At 60.1% G+C, this 19,851-nt stretch overlaps 1 protein-coding gene across 10 annotated transcripts; it reads left to right on the top strand.

Annotated features, from left to right (window-relative positions):
• The first annotated feature begins 1,295 nt into the window (after window positions 1–1,295).
• On the top strand, window positions 1,296–19,813 carry TNS2 (tensin 2). 10 transcript variants are annotated; one of them, XM_043883172.1, is made up of 30 exons: window positions 6,212–6,511; window positions 6,743–6,791; window positions 8,116–8,224; window positions 8,724–8,761; window positions 9,628–9,666; window positions 9,989–10,027; window positions 10,182–10,231; window positions 10,469–10,640; window positions 10,934–10,984; window positions 11,276–11,398; window positions 11,481–11,545; window positions 12,581–12,664; window positions 13,036–13,148; window positions 13,236–13,296; window positions 13,559–13,634; window positions 13,889–14,018; window positions 14,125–14,190; window positions 14,270–14,383; window positions 14,592–15,803; window positions 15,937–16,087; window positions 16,205–16,794; window positions 16,910–16,999; window positions 17,297–17,422; window positions 17,551–17,694; window positions 17,820–17,897; window positions 18,059–18,136; window positions 18,560–18,728; window positions 18,825–18,893; window positions 18,998–19,027; window positions 19,170–19,813. In XM_043883172.1, exons 2-30 carry the CDS (start codon window positions 6,774–6,776, stop codon window positions 19,306–19,308), a joined length of 4,224 nt encoding a protein of 1,407 aa, XP_043739107.1. In that variant the 5' UTR covers window positions 6,212–6,511; window positions 6,743–6,773; the 3' UTR covers window positions 19,309–19,813. The 10 variants fall into 10 exon arrangements, with proteins under 10 accessions (XP_043739071.1, XP_043739061.1, XP_043739087.1 ...); XM_043883136.1 differs by lacking the exons at window positions 6,212–6,511; window positions 6,743–6,791 and adding an exon at window positions 1,296–1,413; XM_043883126.1 differs by lacking the exons at window positions 6,212–6,511; window positions 6,743–6,791 and adding an exon at window positions 3,638–3,795.
• The last annotated feature ends 38 nt before the right edge of the window (window positions 19,814–19,851 follow it).

Raw genomic sequence — 19,851 nt, 5'->3', positions numbered from 1 at the left:
CTGCAGGTCCTTGAGGTGTTGTCTCCGCAAACCTGCACTCCAGTCTGGATGGGTGCTGTGTCTGCTCTCCTAGCTGTACTATGCAGGCAGAGGGGAGTTGACAGGGTGGTCCAGGTTACAACTGAGGCCACTTTTAAAGCACCAACGGTGGGAATTTTCCAAACAGCTAGGGACAGACTGTTCATTGTTTCAGGGCAGGAAAGAGGTTAGAACAGTGGCAGAGAATCCTTAAGGTCACAAGGGGGTGGAGCATAAAAGCCACAGAAACCACAGTGGACAATTCTGGGGACTTGGAGCCAAGAGGAAATGGGGGGGAGATGTGGGAGATGGGAGCACAGTTAAACAGGTGGCTTTCCTGGGCCAATTCCAGCAGCAGCGGCTTGTGTAGTTGACCTCCAAGTTGAGGGATAAGGGGCGTGTGCTGTGCTGTGATCCCTGTAGGCAGGGAGGAAAAGCTCCCGCCCAGGCTGCCTGTATAGCCTGCCTCAGTCACATCCTCCAAAGCCTTCATTTCAAGCCACCCTCTTCACTGTAATACTGAGGTCTGAATAAACTGATGGAAAGAAGGATGAAGATGGGAAAAGGGCTGACTGGAAAGAGGTTCACGTTGGTTGTGCACAGAAAAGGCAGGGAGGAAGGAACTCCCCATTCTATGTCCCAACAGGGTAAGTTCACCGGTCTGCCCCCCACCCTCAGTCATAAGAATGTATGGACTCTCAGAAGCCCAACTGTGGAACTGGGTTTCAAGATGGGTCAGCCCTGTCAACCTCCTGTCATCTTGAGCAACCGGAGGCTGCAGGTTTGGCATGAACTTGAGTCTGGGCAGGTCCCACGTGTATTCCAGTCCACGTGGCCTAATTTCTCCAAAACAATTAAGCATTAGGCTCTGGATCCCAAGGCAGGGTCCCAGTGAGTGCTGAGTGCACAGCATCTGTTTTCTCAGGAAGTGGGAGACCTACACATCTTCTGGGAAGCTGTTTCTCAAATAAAACCTTGTTTCTCAGCAACCATTGAAACCCCCAGGGCCACAAGTGTGGACGAGAGACTCTGCCTTCTCTCACCCCCAGTCTCGCCAAAAACAAAAGTTTGGAAGAGGCGAGCTATGCTGCTCCCCGCCCAGCAGCAGCAACCTCCCAGTTGGACAATATACCCTCTGTCCTCAGCCAGGAGATCCCCCTCTGGAGATAGCTCTGCCCCTCCCCCGCCCTTCCTGGTTCCCAGAGCCCAAACCCTTCCCTCAAGGCCCCCTGACCTCTTCGTGCCAGAACAGTGTACTCTTTCAATGCCCTCGTCCTGTAATCCCCCACCCCAAGGATCTCAGCACATGCGGACACAAGCATGGGATCACCCCAGACCACGGAAGAGGGGGTTCAGCCTTCCGTGCCAAAATGGGCTGCCCTCTGCATAGTTAAGGTAAGGAAAACCTGCAGGAAGGGTCAGAAGGTGTTCTTCAACTTGATTCACCTTCACTGAAACCATCCTGGTTTTTCCCTCCCTTTTCCCTTCTTTTCTAAAGTTCCCTCTGCTCTCAGCTGGTATGGTAGTCAGGATGCCTGGCTGGCCCCCCATGCCACCCATTATAATTTCACCCTCTTCAAGCCGCCACCTTTATTTTTTCACTCTCCACCTTCCTCAGCGTCCCTCCTGCAGCTCCCTTCCCCTGAGCTGCAAGTTCAGCTGCCCATCTTATGACCCTCCCCCAATTCTTTGGCACCTCAAAAGTTCCTTTTAGTGGGAATTCCCTGGTCGTCCGGTGGTTAGGACCTGGCACTTTCACTGCCAGAGGCCAGGTTTGATCCATGGTTGGGGTACTAAGATCCTGCTGGCTGGGCAGCATGCCCCCCCACACCTGCCAAAAAAGTTTCTCTTAGGGGCAGCAATACCAGCATGAGTATAAGGCTCTAGCCCTGCCCACCGTTCTGGGATCCAATCAAGGATGTTTTCTCTGAGTCCCAGTCTCTCCTTTGGTACCTCTAGAACCTACCCCCTTTGGTGTGCATCCCAGGGCCCAGCCAAAGACCCTAACAAATTCTGGAAGAGGCAAGATTTTGTAAGAGCTAGCCTTAGGTTCCAAAGAAGTGAGTGAATTTTCGTATCTCGGGTATCTCGATTACATAATCAGATCTGGCCAAAATACACTGAATGGTCTTCAGCCCTCCCCCTCCCCCAGTAGGTTCGGATTCCTGTCCTTCTCCGAATTCTAGCCCCTCCCCTTCTCCTAGTGCCTCCGATCTCTTCCCTCCCCTGCTCCATTCCAATCCTCCACCCCTTTCTCCAAAGCCCGGTGACTCCTGCCTCCCTGAGACTGCCTGTTGGACAACTACTCAGTCAAGAGCAGTTAAATTCAAGGTTCCCAGGTCCCAGCCACACCCACCCCTCCCAAATGCCAGCCTCTGGGGGCCCTGCATTGTCACCATCCACCACTTCCCAACCTCTTCACTGCCACCAGATTAGAATCAGGTGCTCCACTCTCTCGTAATCAGAACCAGACTTCTCAGCTTTTGCCAAAGGCTAGATGAGCACAGAAAAGACCCAGATGAGAGATGAGCCAGTAAGGAACAGAGGGCCGTAGTGCTTGGCGCTGGGCATTGAGGCCTGGGCACTGCCTCCTCAGAATCCGCCTGACCCCTCCCCCCTCCCCCCAGCTAGTTTTCATCATGGAAAATCCAAAGGGGAGAGGGAAAGAGGGAGACACTTTCAGGAACCGCTCACTGCTAAAGAACAGTGGGGAATCTGGGAATGGGAATAGACTGAGCTTCTAGAAAGATATCCCTTCCCTCTACCTTCCCCTCCAGGACAGCAAGACGCAAACCAACCCCAGAGCCTCAGTTCCAAGTGCCAATCTAGTACCAGATCCAGACACTGCAGAAGTAGTGAATGAGGTTAGAATGAATTTCCGTGTCCACTGGGAAGCCAGGAACTCGAGTCAAAAGTGAAGACTTTTTAAACAGAATTCTCCTAGAGAACAGGACAGGCCAGGTCCAAAGCAGGGGGATGTTTGGGCTCACTGGAGTGGCTTGGGGTTGGGGATGGGGGGGTTGAACCTGACCTGGAGGTCCTCAGCTCTGAGTTCTTTGGGGGAGCATAAGTGGCATCCGAGAGAGAAGTCTCCCGTGGGACAGAGGACCAGGGAAGTGTGTCTAGGGACTTGGGACACAAGCGACACCCGGTGCCTTCCTCTGAAGCCCCGGTGTGAAGGTGGCGCTAGCTTCACTAGGCCAGGCCGCGGGTGGCCCCTAATCTGGGCGTCAAGCCCACTCTCAAATACACTCCTGAGAAGGGGCCGGACTGAAAGAGGCTGAGGCAGTCCGCCCTTGCTTCTGGTGCCTTCTCTCCAGCTTTTCTTCTGCTGGCTCTAAGTTTCTTTGCTGTCTCCCTCTGGATCAGTCTCTGCGGGGCTCTGTTTCCTGTTCCTGTGTTCTCCGTGTCCACCTCTCTCCCCGCATGGTCTCCGAGGGTCTCTGCCAGTCCCCGCATGCCTCCTTCCCAGCTCCTGGGCGCGTGGACTCGCCGGAGAAGGTGGGGAGGAGAGACGGAGGAGGAGGGGCGGGGAGCGGGCGGCATGTGGGGATTGGAGCCCGGGAAGGAGGGAAAGAGGGAGGGAGGAGAGCGCGCGGGAGGGAGCAGAGGGCGGCACGGGGAGCGGCGGGGGCGAGCGCGGCGCGCCCGTCCCGCCTCCTCCGCCTCCTCAGCGTCCGCTCGGCGCGGGCCCGGGGCGGGATGGGCTGGCCCGGGGGCTCCCCCTGTTGCTGCCCCGCCCCGCCGCGCCCCCGCCCCGCCGGGCGCCCCCCGCAGGTGAGTGGCCGCGAGGCGCCGGGCGGTAGGGCCGTGGCGTGTGCGTCACGGCGCGGCGGGCAGTGCCAGTGGTGGTCGCCAGGGGGCGCGGGGCCGCTGCGAGGGGCGAATGGGCGCAGGGAGCGGAGCGGGCGCGTCAGGTCGGGGGTCGGGGGCCGGGGGCCGCGGCCGACTGAGGCCGGAAAGGTGACCAGGGGGCGGGGCCAGCCCAGGGCCACTCCCCGGCCGGCCGTCTCGCCTTCGCGCGTCGGGAGAGCACTCGCCGCCGCTCGGTCCTGCGACGCACGCGCACCGCCCCCGCAGGCCCGGGACTTGGGCGGGAACTGGCCGGGGAGAGTGCGTGTCAGGGTTTTCCTTTTCCACCTCACATCTGGGGAAACCGAGGCACGTGCGGCCTCCTTCGTCAGTTTTCCAGATCACCCTGGGCACTCTCGCGCACCCCTCCTTCCCTCCTTGTCTCCTTCCCTGGGCCTCACCCCTCCTCCGCGGCTGGGCTCCCAGCCGCTCATCCAACCACAGCTATTTCCAGGAAGGGGGAGTGTGGGTGGAGGGGTTTCTCCAAACAAACCCGGGCTTCGGAGTGAGAGGGGGCCAGGCTGGGGGAGAGGCTGACAGGCTCGGGAAAGTTGCGGGCTGGAAGAGGGTGAGGGTCCCAGGGCTCTGGCCTGGCCTTCCCAAGCCTGCCCCAGGGAGCTGCTTTTCCTCTCAGCACTAGCAGCGGGCTCAGCGCTCTCCCACTGCCATCTCACTTGAGAGGTGCTCCGCAGGGTGGGGAGGGACTCAAAGCCATCTTCCCTGGCCACCCAACACAGCGGCTAGTGAGCCACCCACGAGGTCAAGAACGAGGGTCCGAGGAGGTTTGGGGAGTGGTCAAGTTAGGGGACTTTTCAGCCCCTGCGGAGGCAGCAGAAGTAGAGACAAGCCTGCTCGAGAAGTCCTGGTCAGGGCAACTGCAGTAGGAGGGGAGAAAGACCACCCACGCCCACACCGCCACCACAGCACCTCACCTACTGCCAGCAGAGCTGGGGACTGGACCATGCCGGCCCGATTGCCCACACTGGCCAGGGGCCCGGAATGTCCTGGGACCCAGCCAGGGCTGGAGGTGGGAGTGGGTTGCAGAGCCAGTGCCCCTCTCCAGTTACTAGTTAGGCCTCCCTCTGGCCAAGGTACCCTGGGGACAGACTTTCTGACCTGGAAGGGGAATTAGAGCTTCAAGGGAGACGTCTCGGGCTAGGCCCTGCCCAAGGAAGTGTCCAGAGTGGGCTCATCCCAGAGGAGGCAGGGTTAGACCAACCTTGATGGGCATGGGGGAGGGAGAGGGAGAGGGGAGGCTGAGGACCTGGTGGGAGAAGCCAGAGCTGGGGGAGCTGCCAGAGCCCTGGGACATTCAGTAACTACAGTGCAAATGTTGGGGGACGTGGTTGGGGGGGCAGGATGCACACATTTGCACATTCTTTCAAGCAGCTGGACTGTTCCACTGGACTGCTCTGGGGGGCTGTGATCCAAGACTTGGGGCTGAGAACCCCCAGGCTGTTAACCCCTAACATTTTTTGGAAGATTACTACCCTCCCCCCCTTTCGAATGCCCCAGTCCACCTCCTTCCCTTAACTCCTGGGACAGGAAGCTGGCTGTGTTCCCAGAGGGAGGCAAGAGGCCCGCGGAGGAGGGTGGAGTATGTGCTGGGAGGGGGGCCGCCTGTCCAGCCCTCCAGCCCTGGGACAGCTGCTGAGGAAGGAGAGCAGAGCTGGGGGAGCCATGAAGGTAGTACTCAGGCTTGGGGTGGGGGGAGGGCTGGATGGCAAGGAGGAGGGCCCACGTGGCAAGGCTCCAAAGAGGAGCTAGGGACCCAGGGAGTAGGTGAGTGAAGGACTGTGTCCGGAGCAGGGCAGCTGGGGAGCTTTCAGGAGAAGGGCCTCAAATGCCTTGGGCTAGGGCAGAATAACTGGCTCCTGTGGGCAGAGCAGTCTCGGCTGGAATTTGGCCTTTCAGTGTAGATGGTGGGGGCAAGGGGCCAGTGCATGTTTTCCTTTTCCTGTTGCTTCACAACTAGTAAAACTGAGGCAGAAAGCCGACCCTCAGGATGCAGTCCAGGTCCTGAACTGGCTGGGACAGCAATTCCCAGCTCCCCCTCCCTTCCACTAGAAGGTCCCCAGAGAGCCTGAGAGTTCAGGCCGAGAGGCTGGCCTGGCAGGGACGCGGCGTTCCCCTCTGGCCCTTGAGCCAGGGCCCTGAGACCTAAATTCCCACCCCGCCCCTGTCCCGCCCCACTGGGGGCTGGACCTCAGGATCCCACAGATCCCCCGATAGGGTAGATCCCAGGCCTGGGGGCAGCTCCTGAGCAGGATCAGGGTGGGGGCAAGAGATCCTTGGCTGACACTCCCAGCAGGGTAGATCCTGGGAATCTGATCTCCTGGCCTCCCCCACATCCTCCCCCCCCACCACTTCCTGGAGCAGTGACCTGCCCCCTTCCCGCCTGCACTCCCCTCCACTTCCAGGGCTGGGCTTCTCCTCACACCAGCCAGACAGCCTACTCTCCACCCAAGGGAAGCGGCTGCCTCCGCCAGGCCGCTTCCAGGAAGCCCCGGGCCAGGCCCCAGCATTGTTCGGGCCCCAAGGCCAGCACCCCAGGCAGCCAGGCACCATGAAGTCCAGCGGCCCTGTGGAGAGGCTGCTCAGAGCCCTGGGGAGGAGGGACAGCAGCCGGGCCACCAGCAGGGTAGGAGTGCCCTTGACTGGGCAGAGGTGGGGGTGGAGGTGTGGGCAGTGGGGGAGGGGGCCAGAACTCCGGCCAGAGCTTCGTCCCAGTTTCAGCTTCCTCAGCCTTCTCCCCTAGTCCTGTATCCCCTCGTTACTGTCTGTTTGGAGCGGCCAGGGCTGTGACATGAGCAGCAGAAGTCTGGGTGAGAGCAAATCCTCATCAGCTCCCCTGTCATCTTCCCTGCCCTAGCCCAGGCCAGCCCTGCACGGACGTATACATTATGGGAGGACCTTCCCAGGTACTAGTTTGGAATCCGGGAGAAGACTTCCCTAAGCTAAGAAGTTTAGGGGAAATGGGGTAGGGGTGGCGAAGGAAGGAAGGGAGGCGGCCAGGTCTCAGAAGTGCTTTAAACAAGGGGGCTTGACTTGCTTTCCACTGACATCATCTGCCTGTGCCATTAATACCAAAATGCACCCAAGTTTCCTAGTGGGTCTGGCAGAGTTGGTCCAACCCAGAAGAGTTCAAGTTGGGTTAAATCCAGCAGCTTCAGGGACAGCCAAGAGACCAGAGGTGCTGCCTGCATCCCCAGGGTGGGGGGCCTAGAGGCCCCATCCCTGCCTTTCCCCACATTTTTTTCAGCCTTACCCCTCCAAAAGGCATCTCAGGGCAACATGAGACAGTACTATGGGGGAGGGAGGCAGGAACTTGAATGCCAGAGGAGAAGAAAAATAGGTAGGAGAGGAGACAAGGAGGTAAATGGTCCCCAGAGGATGGACGAATGGGAAAGATAGTCCTGGGCCATAGGGGACATCCCAGCCTCCTCGCTCACTGCACTCTGGGAGGGGAGAGGCCGGAAAGCATCGGGTCCACCCTCTCCCCCTTCAATGCTGGAATCCCTCTTGAACCTTCTCAAGTGACTGGGTGCTTACTACATCCTGGAGCAGTAAGGCAGCTAAATATTTCCATGTCATGCCTCCATCTGCCTCTCCCTCCAGCATTACCGCCCCCTCCTTACACAATTGCTGCCTGCCGCCTTGGTGCACAATGAGTAAACATGTTCTGACAGTGGGGGGGAGGAGGGCGTGTCAGCTGCTGGGAGGAGGGGGACAGTGGGAGCCAAGGAAGCAGGCCTGGCTGAGGACACTCCTCTGGGTCATCTGGGTGCTCGTGACTGACACCCTACATTCATGTCTGACCCCCTCCCTGTTTATTTTTTAGAGGCGCCTCCCGGTAGGGAGGGCAAGATGGGAGGAGAAACAGGTTGCCTTCATAGAGGAGTCAGGGAACACCACCCGCCCCACACCAGAACGGAAGCTCTAGGGTTTGGGTAACAGTGACCACAAGGGTATCACACACCAGGGCCACGTGAGGGGCCTAAGTGATCCCTTGGGGAGGAGCTGACCCAGCTAGGGTGACGCAAGGGGCCAGGTTCCACGCACTGTGGAGGACAAGCACTATAACTGCTTGGAAACAGCTGTGGCCAAGTGCATTTGACAAGTTTGGGGGCTATATCAGGATGGAAGAAGACAGAAAAAGTGCTGCACTCAGGCCTGGCCCAGTCCTGGAGATGGACCCATGGGAACTGACACCTCTGTCTGCCTGTCTGTCCCTCCGCCCATCAGCCTAGGAAAGCTGAGCCACATAGCTTCCGAGAGAAGGTCTTCCGGAAGAAACCACCTGTCTGTGCCGTGTGTAAGGTGACCATCGATGGGACAGGCGTCTCATGCAGAGGTGAGGTGCCCCGCCCTAGGCTGTAACTCTGAGAGCATCACCCAGTGCCACTGGCTTGCACAGCCCTCAGCAGGCAGACCCCAGAACAGAGCATGTACTGCGTGTGCTGCCCCTGGGCTGGGCACCATGGGGGCCAAGAGGAACTGCCTCCCCTCCAAACAGCCCTTGCTCCCCCAGCACCCCAGGAAGCCTAGAACTCTAAATTACCCTCCTGCCTGACCTGGAACTGGAGGCTTCCCTCCATGCCTTCCTCCCGTCCCTTCCTCCTCACCCGCACCCACCCTAGAACATCACCCCTGGACCCCCCACTTCCTGGCCTGGGCAGTAGCGCACCACTGCCCTGTGCTTCCCTCGAACTCTGCCCCTGCTCCCGGACTCCAGCCAGCTCAGTACAGCTGGAGTCCGGGAAGTTCCAGGACCTGGGGAGACAAGAGAGCCACCCCTTCCATTGCCCCAGTAGGCCCCTGCTAACACCTCTCCTCCCCTCCATCCCCTCTAGTCTGCAAAGTGGCAACACACAGAAAATGTGAAGCAAAGGTGGGTAATCTGATGTGGGGAGGGGGGCCTGGGGTCCTTTCCTCCTCTGAAATGGGCTTCTCCTCCCCTCCACCCCTCTCTTCATTGGGGAACCCCTGCTGGGTAACAGGGGGTACTGTATTGGGCCCTTTAAGAACCACCCTACTCCACCCCCTGGAGGACTGACCCAGGCGGGTGGACAGCAAGACAGCACGTTTGTCTTGGTGCTGTGCCCAGGCTGCAGCTGGCGCGAGGATGGGGGGTGGGGAGGAGGAGGAGAACGAGGAGGAGGAAGGGTGGGGTGGGTGGGGGTCAAAGCAGAGACTGGTGGCCGGATGGGCTGTGCCTTCCCCCTGGGGAAGGGTCCTCAGGATGCCTGAGTGGGTCTTGTCCTGGGCCTTGGAAAGGCTGGGCAGAAGATGCAAGATGGAGGCAACACCCACTATCCATTGGGTACCTGAGACAGCCCCATCTCTGGGGTGCCCTAGTTCTCCTCCTGCAGTGTGAGGGGTCCTAGGGCCTTAGAGCTGGCTTTGGGGAGCTGTGTGCCCAGGGGCGGGGTCTCCCGGTGAAAGAGGCCAGTGTCTGTCCCTGGCCGTGGCCTGCCTGCATGGCTCTATATATAACTCCTGCCCTGCAGCTGGATGAATGGGGGTCTGTGTGGGCAGGGGGCTGGGAGCCAAAAGTAACATGTTGGGGGCCCAGGGGTGGGAGACCGAGAGGCCAGAGGGGAGGCTTCCTTAAATAGAGGAACCTCAGTTGCAGCCTGTGTCCATCTGCTGACAGCCCCTCCACCTTCTTGCTGAAGCTGAGGGGTGGCCCCATCCTTAAGCCCAGGAGAGCCCATTTCACTAGCAGCTCAGCTCCTCACTCCAGTCTCCTTCCAGGTGACTTCGTCCTGTCAGGCCTTGCCTCCCGCGGAGCTGGTGAGTGTGCTCTGGGATGGGGTGGGGGATCCAAAGAACCTGGCTGCAGTGTCCAGAGGTCTGGTGGCCACAGATGGGGCCCCAAGAAGTTACCTTGAATGGACTGCTGTGCATAGTGGCCATCCTGAGAGAGTGGAAAACTTTTTGAGCCCTCTGCCCTTGTGTCTTGGGCCTGCTCAGGGTTAGGACTCCTCCCTCTCTCCCTGCCCCACCTAATACAGCCCTCACAGGGAAACACACAAGCCCTCCCACAGCCCCCAGGCCCAGACTGGTCCTTGCCCCTTCCCTAACCGCTCCCTTTTCCTCCCCCCTCTCCCTCTAGCGGAGAAACACCGCCCCTGTGAGGCGCATAGAGCACCTGGTAAGGTGATGCTGCAGGGTAGGGGGCGGAAGCAGATAGCTCTGGGACTAAGGACCTAGGTCTCTCCTGGAGCAAAATTCATGGAACTCTGGAGTGGGGAGGCCTAGAGTGAGGGGCATAAAAGATGTGTGCAAAATCTCATCTCATCCACCAGGGATCCACCAAGTCTCTGAACCACTCAAAGCAGCGCAGCACCCTGCCCAGGTAAGTAGGGTGCGGGGTGTGGTCGCATATGAGCCCTTTCCTCATACCCCACATCTCAGCCCAGGGCAGTTCCCCTCAACAAAGCTCTCCAGGACAGCCCTACCCACAAAAGGTCAGGACCCAGGAGGCCTCACCTGTAGTCGGCCAGACACCTTTCCATCACACCAGCCTCCCGGTGCCCGCCCCACACCCTCTCCCCGCCCCGTTCCTAACACAGCTTCTCCCCCTCTTCCCCAGGAGCTTCAGCCTGGACCCGCTCATGGAGCGCCGCTGGGACTTGGACCTCACCTACGTGACGGAGCGGATCCTGGCCGCCTCTTTCCCCGCGCGGCCAGACGAGCAGCGACACCGGGGCCACCTGCGCGAGCTGGCTCACGTGCTGCAATCCAAGCACCGCGACAAGTACCTGGTGAGAGGCGGGACCTGCTTCAGTCAGCCAATGGGAGGGCCAGACGGGCCCGGCGGCTCCCTGACGTCACACCTGTGGGGGCAGGGCCCCGAGTGGGCGGGGCCCCGGACGCTCCAGGGAGCAGACCTCGAAGGCAGACAACTGATGTGGCAGTCAAAGTTAGGCCGGGCCTTAGTCACTTCCTCCTTTTAGAGAAAGACCCTTACTTAGGGTCACAGCAGGTAACACCTCCAAGAATCACCACACCTCGCTGCCTGGGGTCACTTCGCCTAACGCCCCCACTTTACTTGCAGCTCTTCAACCTTTCAGAGAAAAGACATGACCTGACCCGGCTAAACCCGAAGGTAGGAGGGAATTAAAACCATCACCCCCAGCCTTCTCAGTATTAATAGTAGCACTTGGCATCTACTTTACTCTGAGACACTTGCCCATATGACTTGTGACTTGAGACAGCCCAAAGCATGGTGCAGCAGGTATCAACCCATCATCTAGGTGAGGAAAGAGTTGAGGCTGTCATCGACACAAGCAACAGGGCCCTGACCTTGTCTCCAGGCACCTAAACCCTATCCCTCTTCCACCCCATCCACCTCTTCTTTGGTGGCCACCAGCCCCAGTTCCGCCCCTGTACCCCTCAGGTCCAGGACTTTGGCTGGCCTGAGCTGCACGCACCCCCCCTAGACAAGCTGTGCTCTATTTGCAAAGCCATGGAGACCTGGCTCAGCGCTGACCCTCAGCACGTGGTCGTATTGTACTGCAAGGTGAGCTGGAATTTCAGGTTTACAGGACTGGGGACCCTCAGCAAAGGACCCCAGCAAGCCCTCTATCCCTCTTTGTCCTCAGGGGAGCAAGGGCAAGCTTGGAGTCATCGTCTCTGCCTACATGCACTACAGCAAGATCTCTGCAGGGTAAGGTGCTCCAGCCCCAAGTCCCCCCTTCCCCAGGGACCCTCCCTCCAGCTGGCCCTTGACGAGTCCCCCTCCTCTGAAGCCCACCTCAGGGTTCAGAGCCATTTACTATAAACTTGAGCTTTCCACCTCCTTTTTCTCACTTATACTTCACCACTTTTCTAGGGCTGCTATAACAAAGTGCCACAGACTAAGTGGCTTAAGACAACAGAACTTTGTTGTCTCGGTTCTGGAGGCTAGAAGTCTAAAATCAAGGTGTCAGTGGGGCCACACTCCCACTGAGACTCTGGGAGTGGCCTCTTCCCAGCTGCTGGTGGTAGCCAACAGCCCTTGGCGTCCTGTGGCTTAGAGATGTATCACTCCAGTCTCTGCCTTCGTCGTCACATGGCCTTCCTGTGTGTCTGTGTGTCTGTGTCTCTTCTCTTCTTCTAAGGACACCAATCACATTGGATTAAGGGCTCACCCTACTCCAGTATAACATCTTAATTAATTACATCTGCAACGACCCTATGTCCAAATAAGGTCACATTCTGAGGTACATATCTTTTGGGGGGACACAATTCAACCCGTTGTTGTTGTTTAGTCGCTAAGTCATGTCCGACTCTTCTGCGACCCCATGGACTGTAGCCCGCCAGGCTCCTCTGAAATGGGATTTCCCAGGCAAGAATACTGGAGTGGGTGACCATTTCCTTCTCCAGGGGATCTTCCCAACCCAGGGATCAAACCCATGTCTCCTGCATTGGCAAGTGGGTTCTTTACCACTGAGCCACCGGGAAAGCCCCCAGTTCAGCCCATAGCATGGTCTTATTGTCCCATTTTACAGAGGAAGAAACTAAAGCTCAGGGAACAGTTGCCTGTGGTCCAACAACTAGTAAAGTGACTGCTTGTGGGGTTTCTAGTCCTCTTCACCACCACTCAGGACTTCCTCTAGACTTGCGGGGAATCACACCTCTCTTCCCTCCCCTGGAGCTTAGGAAAGGGAGACCAGGATCTAAACCACCCCCTTAGCCCCCACACTGGCCCCCCTCTCCCCAGGGCAGACCAGGCGCTGGCGACCCTTACCATGCGGAAGTTCTGTGAAGACAAGGTTGCCGCGGAATTGCAGCCCTCCCAGCGCCGGTGAGCAGCCTGGGTGGGGGTGGGCCAAGCGAGCAGGTCCCTCCGTGGCTGCCAAGGCCAAGCTTATCTCATTCATGAAGCACACCTTCCTGGAGCATCTCCTGTGTGCTAGGGCTTGTGTCAAGTGCTGAAAAGAACAAATCCAAGGTCCCTAGGTCTCCTGGGGCTTATTTACGTGCTGGTGGGGTAGAAGGTGATAAACCTATGAATAAATAGACAAGATCGTTTTGGATGTTAGCGAGAGCTATACAGAAAATAAAGCTGAGTCTTGCGATAAAGAGGGACTCACGGGATAATCAGGGCCTATTGCTATATCACGTGAGATCAAGATCTGGAAGGGGCTTACGTCCACCGTGACATCCCACCACCAGGTATATCACCTACTTCAGTGGTCTGCTGTCCGGCTCCATCCGCATGAACAGCAGCCCTCTCTTCCTGCACTACGTGCTGGTGCCCGTGCTGCCAGCCTTTGAACCTAGTGCAGGTGAGTCTGCCTGGAATGTGCTCTGGGGGGGGCTGTCCCCCCTCCACTCAACACCCTTCATGTACCTTCTCTTTGTCGCCCCACTAGGTTTCCAGCCCTTCCTCAAGATCTACCAGTCCATGCAGCTTGTCTACACATCTGGAATCTAGTGAGTGCTCTGTTCCCAGGCCCCTTCTCCCTGAGTCCCTGTTTTTCCAGCCTCTCCCAGACAGCTGGGCCTCCAGCTCTAGCCACTCCACCCCAAAACTAATAGCATCATAGAATCCATTTTATAGATGGGGAAGCTGATGCTTAAAGGGCTCGCACTCAGGGAGCACTCAGTCTCCGATCTCCCAATTCCCTCCGGACTCTTCACAGCCACCAGTGCACCCAAGTGCCCCTGCTTCAGCTCTGCCTTCTCTCTTCCCCAGTCACGTTGCAGGCCCTGGTCCCCAGCAGCTTTGTATCAGCCTGGAGCCAGCCCTCCTCCTCAAAGGCGATGTCATGGTGAGGGGGCTTTGGCCACAGAGAGAGTCCTGGGGGTGGGGTCCGGGTGGTGGTGAACGCTGCCAGCTGCACCATCTCTGGAGAGCCGTCGATTCAAGGCAGCTTGGAGGGCAAGGAGGTTGTCTTCCTGATGGGGAGGTCACGTTGGAGTTGAGACAGAGCAGAGCCGTAGCCGGATAATCCCCAGGGTGGAAGCCCAGAGGAGATGTGTGTGGACACAGAGCCTGAACGCTGGTCTCCCTCCCCTCACCCAGGTAACATGCTATCACAAGGGTAGCCGGGGGACTGACCGGACCCTCGTATTCCGAGTCCAGTTCCACACATGCACCATCCATGGACCACGGCTCACCTTCTCCAAGGACCAGCTGGATGAGGCCTGGGCTGGTGAGTTGGAGACAAGTGGCCTGGGGGCTGGAGCCTAGGTGAAGGCAGGCAGGTGGGTAAGGACAGGGAGGCGGGCACCTGGCTCCTCACCGTCCACTCCCCACAGACGAGAGGTTCCCCTTCCAAGCCTCGGTGGAGTTCGTCTTCTCCTCCAGCCCAGAGAAGATCAAAGGTAAGAGGCAAGCCTGGGAGGGGGCAGGAGTCAGGGGTTGTCTCTCCCTGCTCCTCACCCCCGGGGCGCCCTTCTGTAGGTAGCACCCCACGGAATGAGCCCTCCGTCTCTGTCGACTACAACACTGCAGAGCCCGCAGTGCGCTGGGACTCCTACGAGAACTTCAACCTGCACCATGAGGACAGTGCGGACGGTGTGTGGGGTGCCCCCAGAGGTGGCGGGAGGTGGAGTTTCCGGGGGGCACATGCTTCCCTCCATAGACAGACACCCTCCCAAGAGACACCCCCTGATCTGGCGTCTCCGGCACATCCCTTATTAACACATGCGTTTTGTCTCTCTCACCCTCTCTCTCTCCCACTTTTGCCTGCTTGCTCTCCCACCCTGATCCTCTCCCCACTCAGACTCTGTCACCCATACCCGGGGGCCCCTGGATGGCAGTCCTTATGCCCAGGTGCAGCGAGCCCCCCGCCAGACCCCTCCAGCCCCGTCTCCGGAGCCACCCGCACCCCCGCTGCTTTCCGTCAGCAGCGACTCTGGCCATTCCTCCACGCTGACCACGGAGCCGGCCGCCGAGTCGCCTGGCCGGCCACCCCCGACGGCTGCCGAGCGGCAGGAGCTTGAGCGCCTGCTGGGAGGCTGTGGAGTGGCCAGTGGGGGCCGGGGAGCTGGGCGCGAGACCGCCATCCTCGATGATGAAGACCAGCCCGCTGCAGGCGGAGGCCCCCACCTCGGAATGTATTCCGGACACAGGCCAGGCCTCAGCCGCCATTGCTCCTGCCGCCAGGGCTACCGGGAGCCCTGTGGGGTCCCCAACGGGGGCTACTACCGGCCAGAGGGGACCCTGGAGAGGCGGCGGCTGGCTTTCGGAGCCTATGAGGGGCCCCCCCAGGGCTACGCCGAGCCCTCCGTGGAGAAGAGGCGCCTCTGCCGCTCGCTGTCCGAGGGACCGTACCCCTACCCACCTGAGCTGGGGAAACCCGCCAATGGAGACTTTGGCTACCGCCCCCCAGGCTACCGGGAGGTGGTGATCCTGGAAGACCCCGGGCTGCCTGCACTGTGCTCCTGCCCCGCCTGTGAGGAGAAGCTAGCACTGCCCACGGCAGCCCTCTATGGGCTGCGGCTGGAGAGGGAGGCTGGAGAGGGGTGGGCGAGTGAGGCTGGCAAGCCCCTCCTGCACCCCGTGCGACCCGGGCACCCGCTGCCCCTGTTGGTGCCTGCCTGCGGGCACCACCACGCCCCGCTGCCTGACTACAGCTGCCTGAAGCCACCCAAGGCAGGCGAGGAAGGGCAGGAGGGCTGCTCCTACGCCATGTGCCCTGAAGGCAGGTATGGGCACCCAGGGTACCCTGCCCTGGTGACATACAGCTATGGAGGAGCGGTTCCCAGTTACTGCCCAGCATACGGCCGGGTGCCTCACAGCTGTGGGTCTCCAGGTGAGGGCAGAGGGTATCCCAGCCCTCGTGCCCACTCCCCCCGGGCTGGCTCCATCTCCCCGGGCAGCCCGCCCTACCCCCAGTCCAGGAAGCTGAGCTACGAGATCCCTGCAGAGGAGGGAGGGGACCGGTATCCGCTGCCTGGGCACCTGGCCCCAGCAGGACCCTTGGCATCTGCAGGTGAGGCCCTGGAAAGGGGGGTGCCCAGGGCAGAAGAGGGGTCTGGGAAATGGTGGGAAAAGCACAGAGTGAGGAAAAGCTAAGCCAGGCAGAAGGGGCTCTTCCTGGCCCACAGCCCCTTCTCTCCCTGCAGAGTCGCCAGAGCCCGTGTCCTGGAGGGAGGGTCCCAGCGGGCACAGCACCCTGCCCCGGTCCCCACGAGATGCCCAGGGCAGTGCCACTTCCGAGCTGTCTGGTCCATCCACGCCGCTGCACACCAGCAGCCCCGTCCAGGGCAAGGAGAGGTGCTTCCTGGGGCTGGGCTGCTCAGGGGCCTCCTTGTCTGGGTAGACACTGAAGCCTGGGTTGGGAGGCAGCTCACACAGGGCTCACACACTCCCGCCCGCCTTCCCTCCCTGCAGTGCCCGACGGCAGGACACCCGCTCCCCCACCTTGGCGCCCACTCAGAGACTGAGTCCTGCAGAGGCCTTGCCGCCTGTTTCCCAGGGAGGCGCTGAAAAGGCTCCAGAGCTGCCTGCAAGAAGTGGACCTGAGCTTCCAGCCCCTGGCACCTTCTCCCCAGCCTCCCCACCCAGCTCTCCCAATGACTGGCCTCAGGAGAGGAGCCCGGGGGGCCGCTCGGACAGCACCAGTCCAAGGGGGCCTGTCCCCAACACCCTGCCCGGCCTCCGTCACGCCCCCTGGCAGGGCCTGCGAGACCCCCCGGACAGCCCGGACGGGTCCCCTCTCACCCCTGTGCCTACTCAGATGCCCTGGCTTGTGGCCAGCCCAGAACCCCCTCAGAGCTCGCCCACACCTGCCTTTCCTCTGGCTGTATCTTATGACATCAATGGCCCCCCACAGCCCCCTCTTCCTGAGAAACGCCACCTGCTGGGGCCTGGACAGCAGCCGGGACCCTGGGGCCCAGAGCAGGCATCACCACCAGCCAGAGGCACTAGTCACCACGTCACTTTTGCACCTCTGCTCCCGGATAATGCCCCCCAACCCCCAGGTATAAAGGCCTTCAGGAGGCTGGGGCCACCTTGGGAGAACCCTTGTTTCCAGGGAGGGGTATGGCATGGGGACTGGGGAGCCCTGGGGTCAAGCTTAGTCCCTCCCTGTTCTAGAGCCCCCGCTGCAAGAGAGCCAGAGCAATGTCAAGTTTGTCCAGGACACGTCCAAGTTCTGGTACAAGCCACACCTGTCCCGTGACCAAGGTGAGAAGCCAGCCTGCCCCCACCCCCTCCGGGCCTTTGGCTCAGCTTCTGGTTTGTGCCACTTCCCCATGTCAGCAGGCCCCCTCTGGGCCAAGCCTCTCTCTAGCAGGTGAGTCTGGGTTTAAGGCCCAAGGAGGTCTCACATGGTCGGTGCCCACTGCACTGACTCCCCAGTGGCATCCTGGGTGCTGACACCACAGCTGTCAGGGCCAGAGGTCTGGGGGGCTCGGGCAGCAGAGCGGAGGGGCTACCTGGGGCTTGGTCGGCCGCCGTGAAAACCTCTCCCGCCTCCCCCAGCCATCGCCCTGCTGAAGGACAAAGACCCTGGGGCCTTCCTGATCAGGGACAGTCATTCATTCCAAGGAGCCTATGGGCTGGCTCTGAAGGTGGCTACGCCCCCTCCCAGCGCCCAGTCCTGGAAAGGTACAGAGTGGCCCAACCTGAGGGGTAAGGGGAGTGGGGTGAGGGAGGCACAGAGGCAAGACCAGGTAGGGTGGCCCGTGTCACTTCATAGTAGGGAGGAGGAGGAGATGAGCTCTCCTGCTTGGCAGAGAATTCCAGCAGAGAGAAGCAGAACCTGGAATCTTCTCCATTCCCGTCAGGGGACCCCTCGGAACAGCTGGTCCGCCATTTTCTCATTGAGACTGGGCCCAAAGGGGTGAAGATCAAGGGCTGTCCCAGCGAGCCCTACTTTGGTGAGAAGCAGGGGTGGGGAAGGCTGCACTTGGCCTTCCAGGAAGGCCAAGAGGTGTCAGGAGGGAGGTGGAGGACTGGAGGTATCTCTGAGCACCTCGGGAGCCCACTTGCCTCTCCCCTGCAGGCAGCCTATCAGCCCTGGTCTCCCAGCACTCCATCTCCCCACTGTCCCTGCCCTGCTGCCTGCGCATTCCCAGCAAAGGTGGGTGTCTGGTCATCCACCCTCCCCCTTCTCCCCTCCCACTGGAGCCAAAGGCAGAATCTCTAGTCCTGGCTCCCTGTCTGCCTGCCTTCCCTTGGGACGGCAGAGGGCGCCCTCACCTCCTGGGACTGCCACTCCCTGCTGACCCCTGTTTTCCTCAGATCCTCTGGAGGAGGTCCCAGAGGCCCCAGTGCCCAGCAACATGAGTACGGCAGCAGACCTCCTGCGTCAGGGCGCCGGTACGGGCCTCTCCCTCCTTCCCTCCCCTGGGCACCAAAGGGGACACCCCTGACATGGGGAACAGAGAGGCCTTGATGTGTGTGGGCTGGCCCTGGCAGATGCACCTCAACTAGGAAAGCAGGGGAGGCCTGTATCCATAAGCACGATGGGACAGGGAGTCCTGTCTAGGCTGCAGGGAGCGGGGGGGTCTTGCTAGAATGCAGATTCTCTGGCCTCTTTCCAGCATCCCCGACTATAGATCTCGCGGAGTCACCGAGCCTGCCTTTTTAACAGGTTACCTGTGTGACGGATGCACTTTGAGCAGCACTAGCTGGGGAAAGTGCGAGAGCTGGGTGGGTGGGAGGAACACAGAGGGGATATAGAGCTGGGGGTTGGCAGAGCCACCGCTCCCTGCTCCCTTCAACCCACTCCTCACCCTGCAGCCTGCAGTGTGCTCTACCTGACCTCAGTGGAGACGGAGTCGCTGACGGGCCCCCAAGCGGTGGCACGGGCCAGCTCCGCGGCTCTGAGCTGCAGCCCCCGCCCCACGCCAGCCGTTGTCCACTTCAAGGTCTCAGCCCAGGGCATCACACTCACAGACAACCAAAGGAAGTGAGTATGTGTGCTGGATAAGCCCCTGGGGGACCCCAGGCACAGACCCCGGGGGCCCCGGTTTCTGAATGACTTTCCCCACCCTTGGCCTTACAGGCTCTTCTTTCGCCGCCATTATCCAGTGAACAGCATCACCTTCTCCAGCACTGACCCTCAGGACCGGAGGTGACCCTCCCTCCCAGCCCTTTCATCCCACAGCCCCCAGCCCAGCTTCTCCATTGGTAGCTCTTCCCTGGGTGCATCCCTTCACAGTTCTTCTCCTTCTGCAGATGGACCAACTCCGACGGGACCACCTCCAAGTAAGCCTCCCCCAGAGTGCCGTCTCCCCTCCCAGCATGGCATCAGCGTGGTGTGCAGGCGCCTCCTTGCTCCCCACCCCTGGCATGGCCGTCCCTGAGGAAGGGATGCTCAGCCCTCCCCACCCTGCCTTTGTACCCCCAGGATCTTTGGTTTTGTGGCCAAGAAGCCGGGAAGCCCTTGGGAGAATGTGTGTCACCTCTTTGCAGAGCTTGACCCAGATCAGCCTGCAGGCGCCATTGTCACCTTCATCACCAAAGTTTTACTGGGCCAGAGGAAATGAAGGAAGGCCACAAGCTCCAAGCCCGCGTCAACACTGTGCCCCTCTCAGCACCACACAGCCCTCACTTCCCCTGGCCTGGACCCAGGAGACCCAGGAGCCGCCTCTCCCCTAGGAATGGGGAGCAGACACACCGGCCTGCAACACTGCTCTCCTTCCCCGCCCCCAGCCTGCTAAGCAAGTGGATGGGCCCATGAGATGACCTTGCATGTGAGCAGAGGGCAGAGACGGGTGTGTGAGGGTGAGGTGGTGGAGCCTGGAAGGGGTGATCCAGACAGCCCCACCTGCAGGAGAGCGTCAGCGCTGGCAGGGGAGACAGGCCTTGCCTGCTCCACCAGCTGCAGGTCCCAGCACGGCAGGGAGAGAGGAGAGGTGTGGGGAGCAAGGCACTCCCTCCTCTGCCTCCCCTCTGAGCAGAGAGATCAGAGTAGGATCACATGAAAACGGGGGGGAAAAAAAGAGTCTATTTTTGTCTAATAATAAAGAGTTTCTATAATGTTTAGTCAGAGTTGAACTCATGCCTGTTTCCAGGAAGGTCAAAGCCTC

Source organism: Cervus elaphus, chromosome 3, assembly GCF_910594005.1.
Source record: "Cervus elaphus chromosome 3, mCerEla1.1, whole genome shotgun sequence".
Taxonomy (NCBI): domain Eukaryota; kingdom Metazoa; phylum Chordata; class Mammalia; order Artiodactyla; family Cervidae; genus Cervus; species Cervus elaphus.
This window is presented reverse-complemented; position numbering and strand designations above follow the sequence as displayed.

Excerpts from the sequence above, each read along its gene's own strand:
- TNS2 (XM_043883136.1), top strand. The coding sequence starts at position 1,339 with ATGGGATCACCCCAGACCACGGAAGAGGGGGTTCAGCCTTCCGTGCCA. Across the intron at positions 14,191-14,269 it reads CAGCCCAGAGAAGATCAAAG|GTAGCACCCCACGGAATGAG; the intron begins GTAAGAGGCAAG and ends GCCCTTCTGTAG. Across the intron at positions 15,804-15,936 it reads AGGACCCTTGGCATCTGCAG|AGTCGCCAGAGCCCGTGTCC; the intron begins GTGAGGCCCTGG and ends CTCTCCCTGCAG.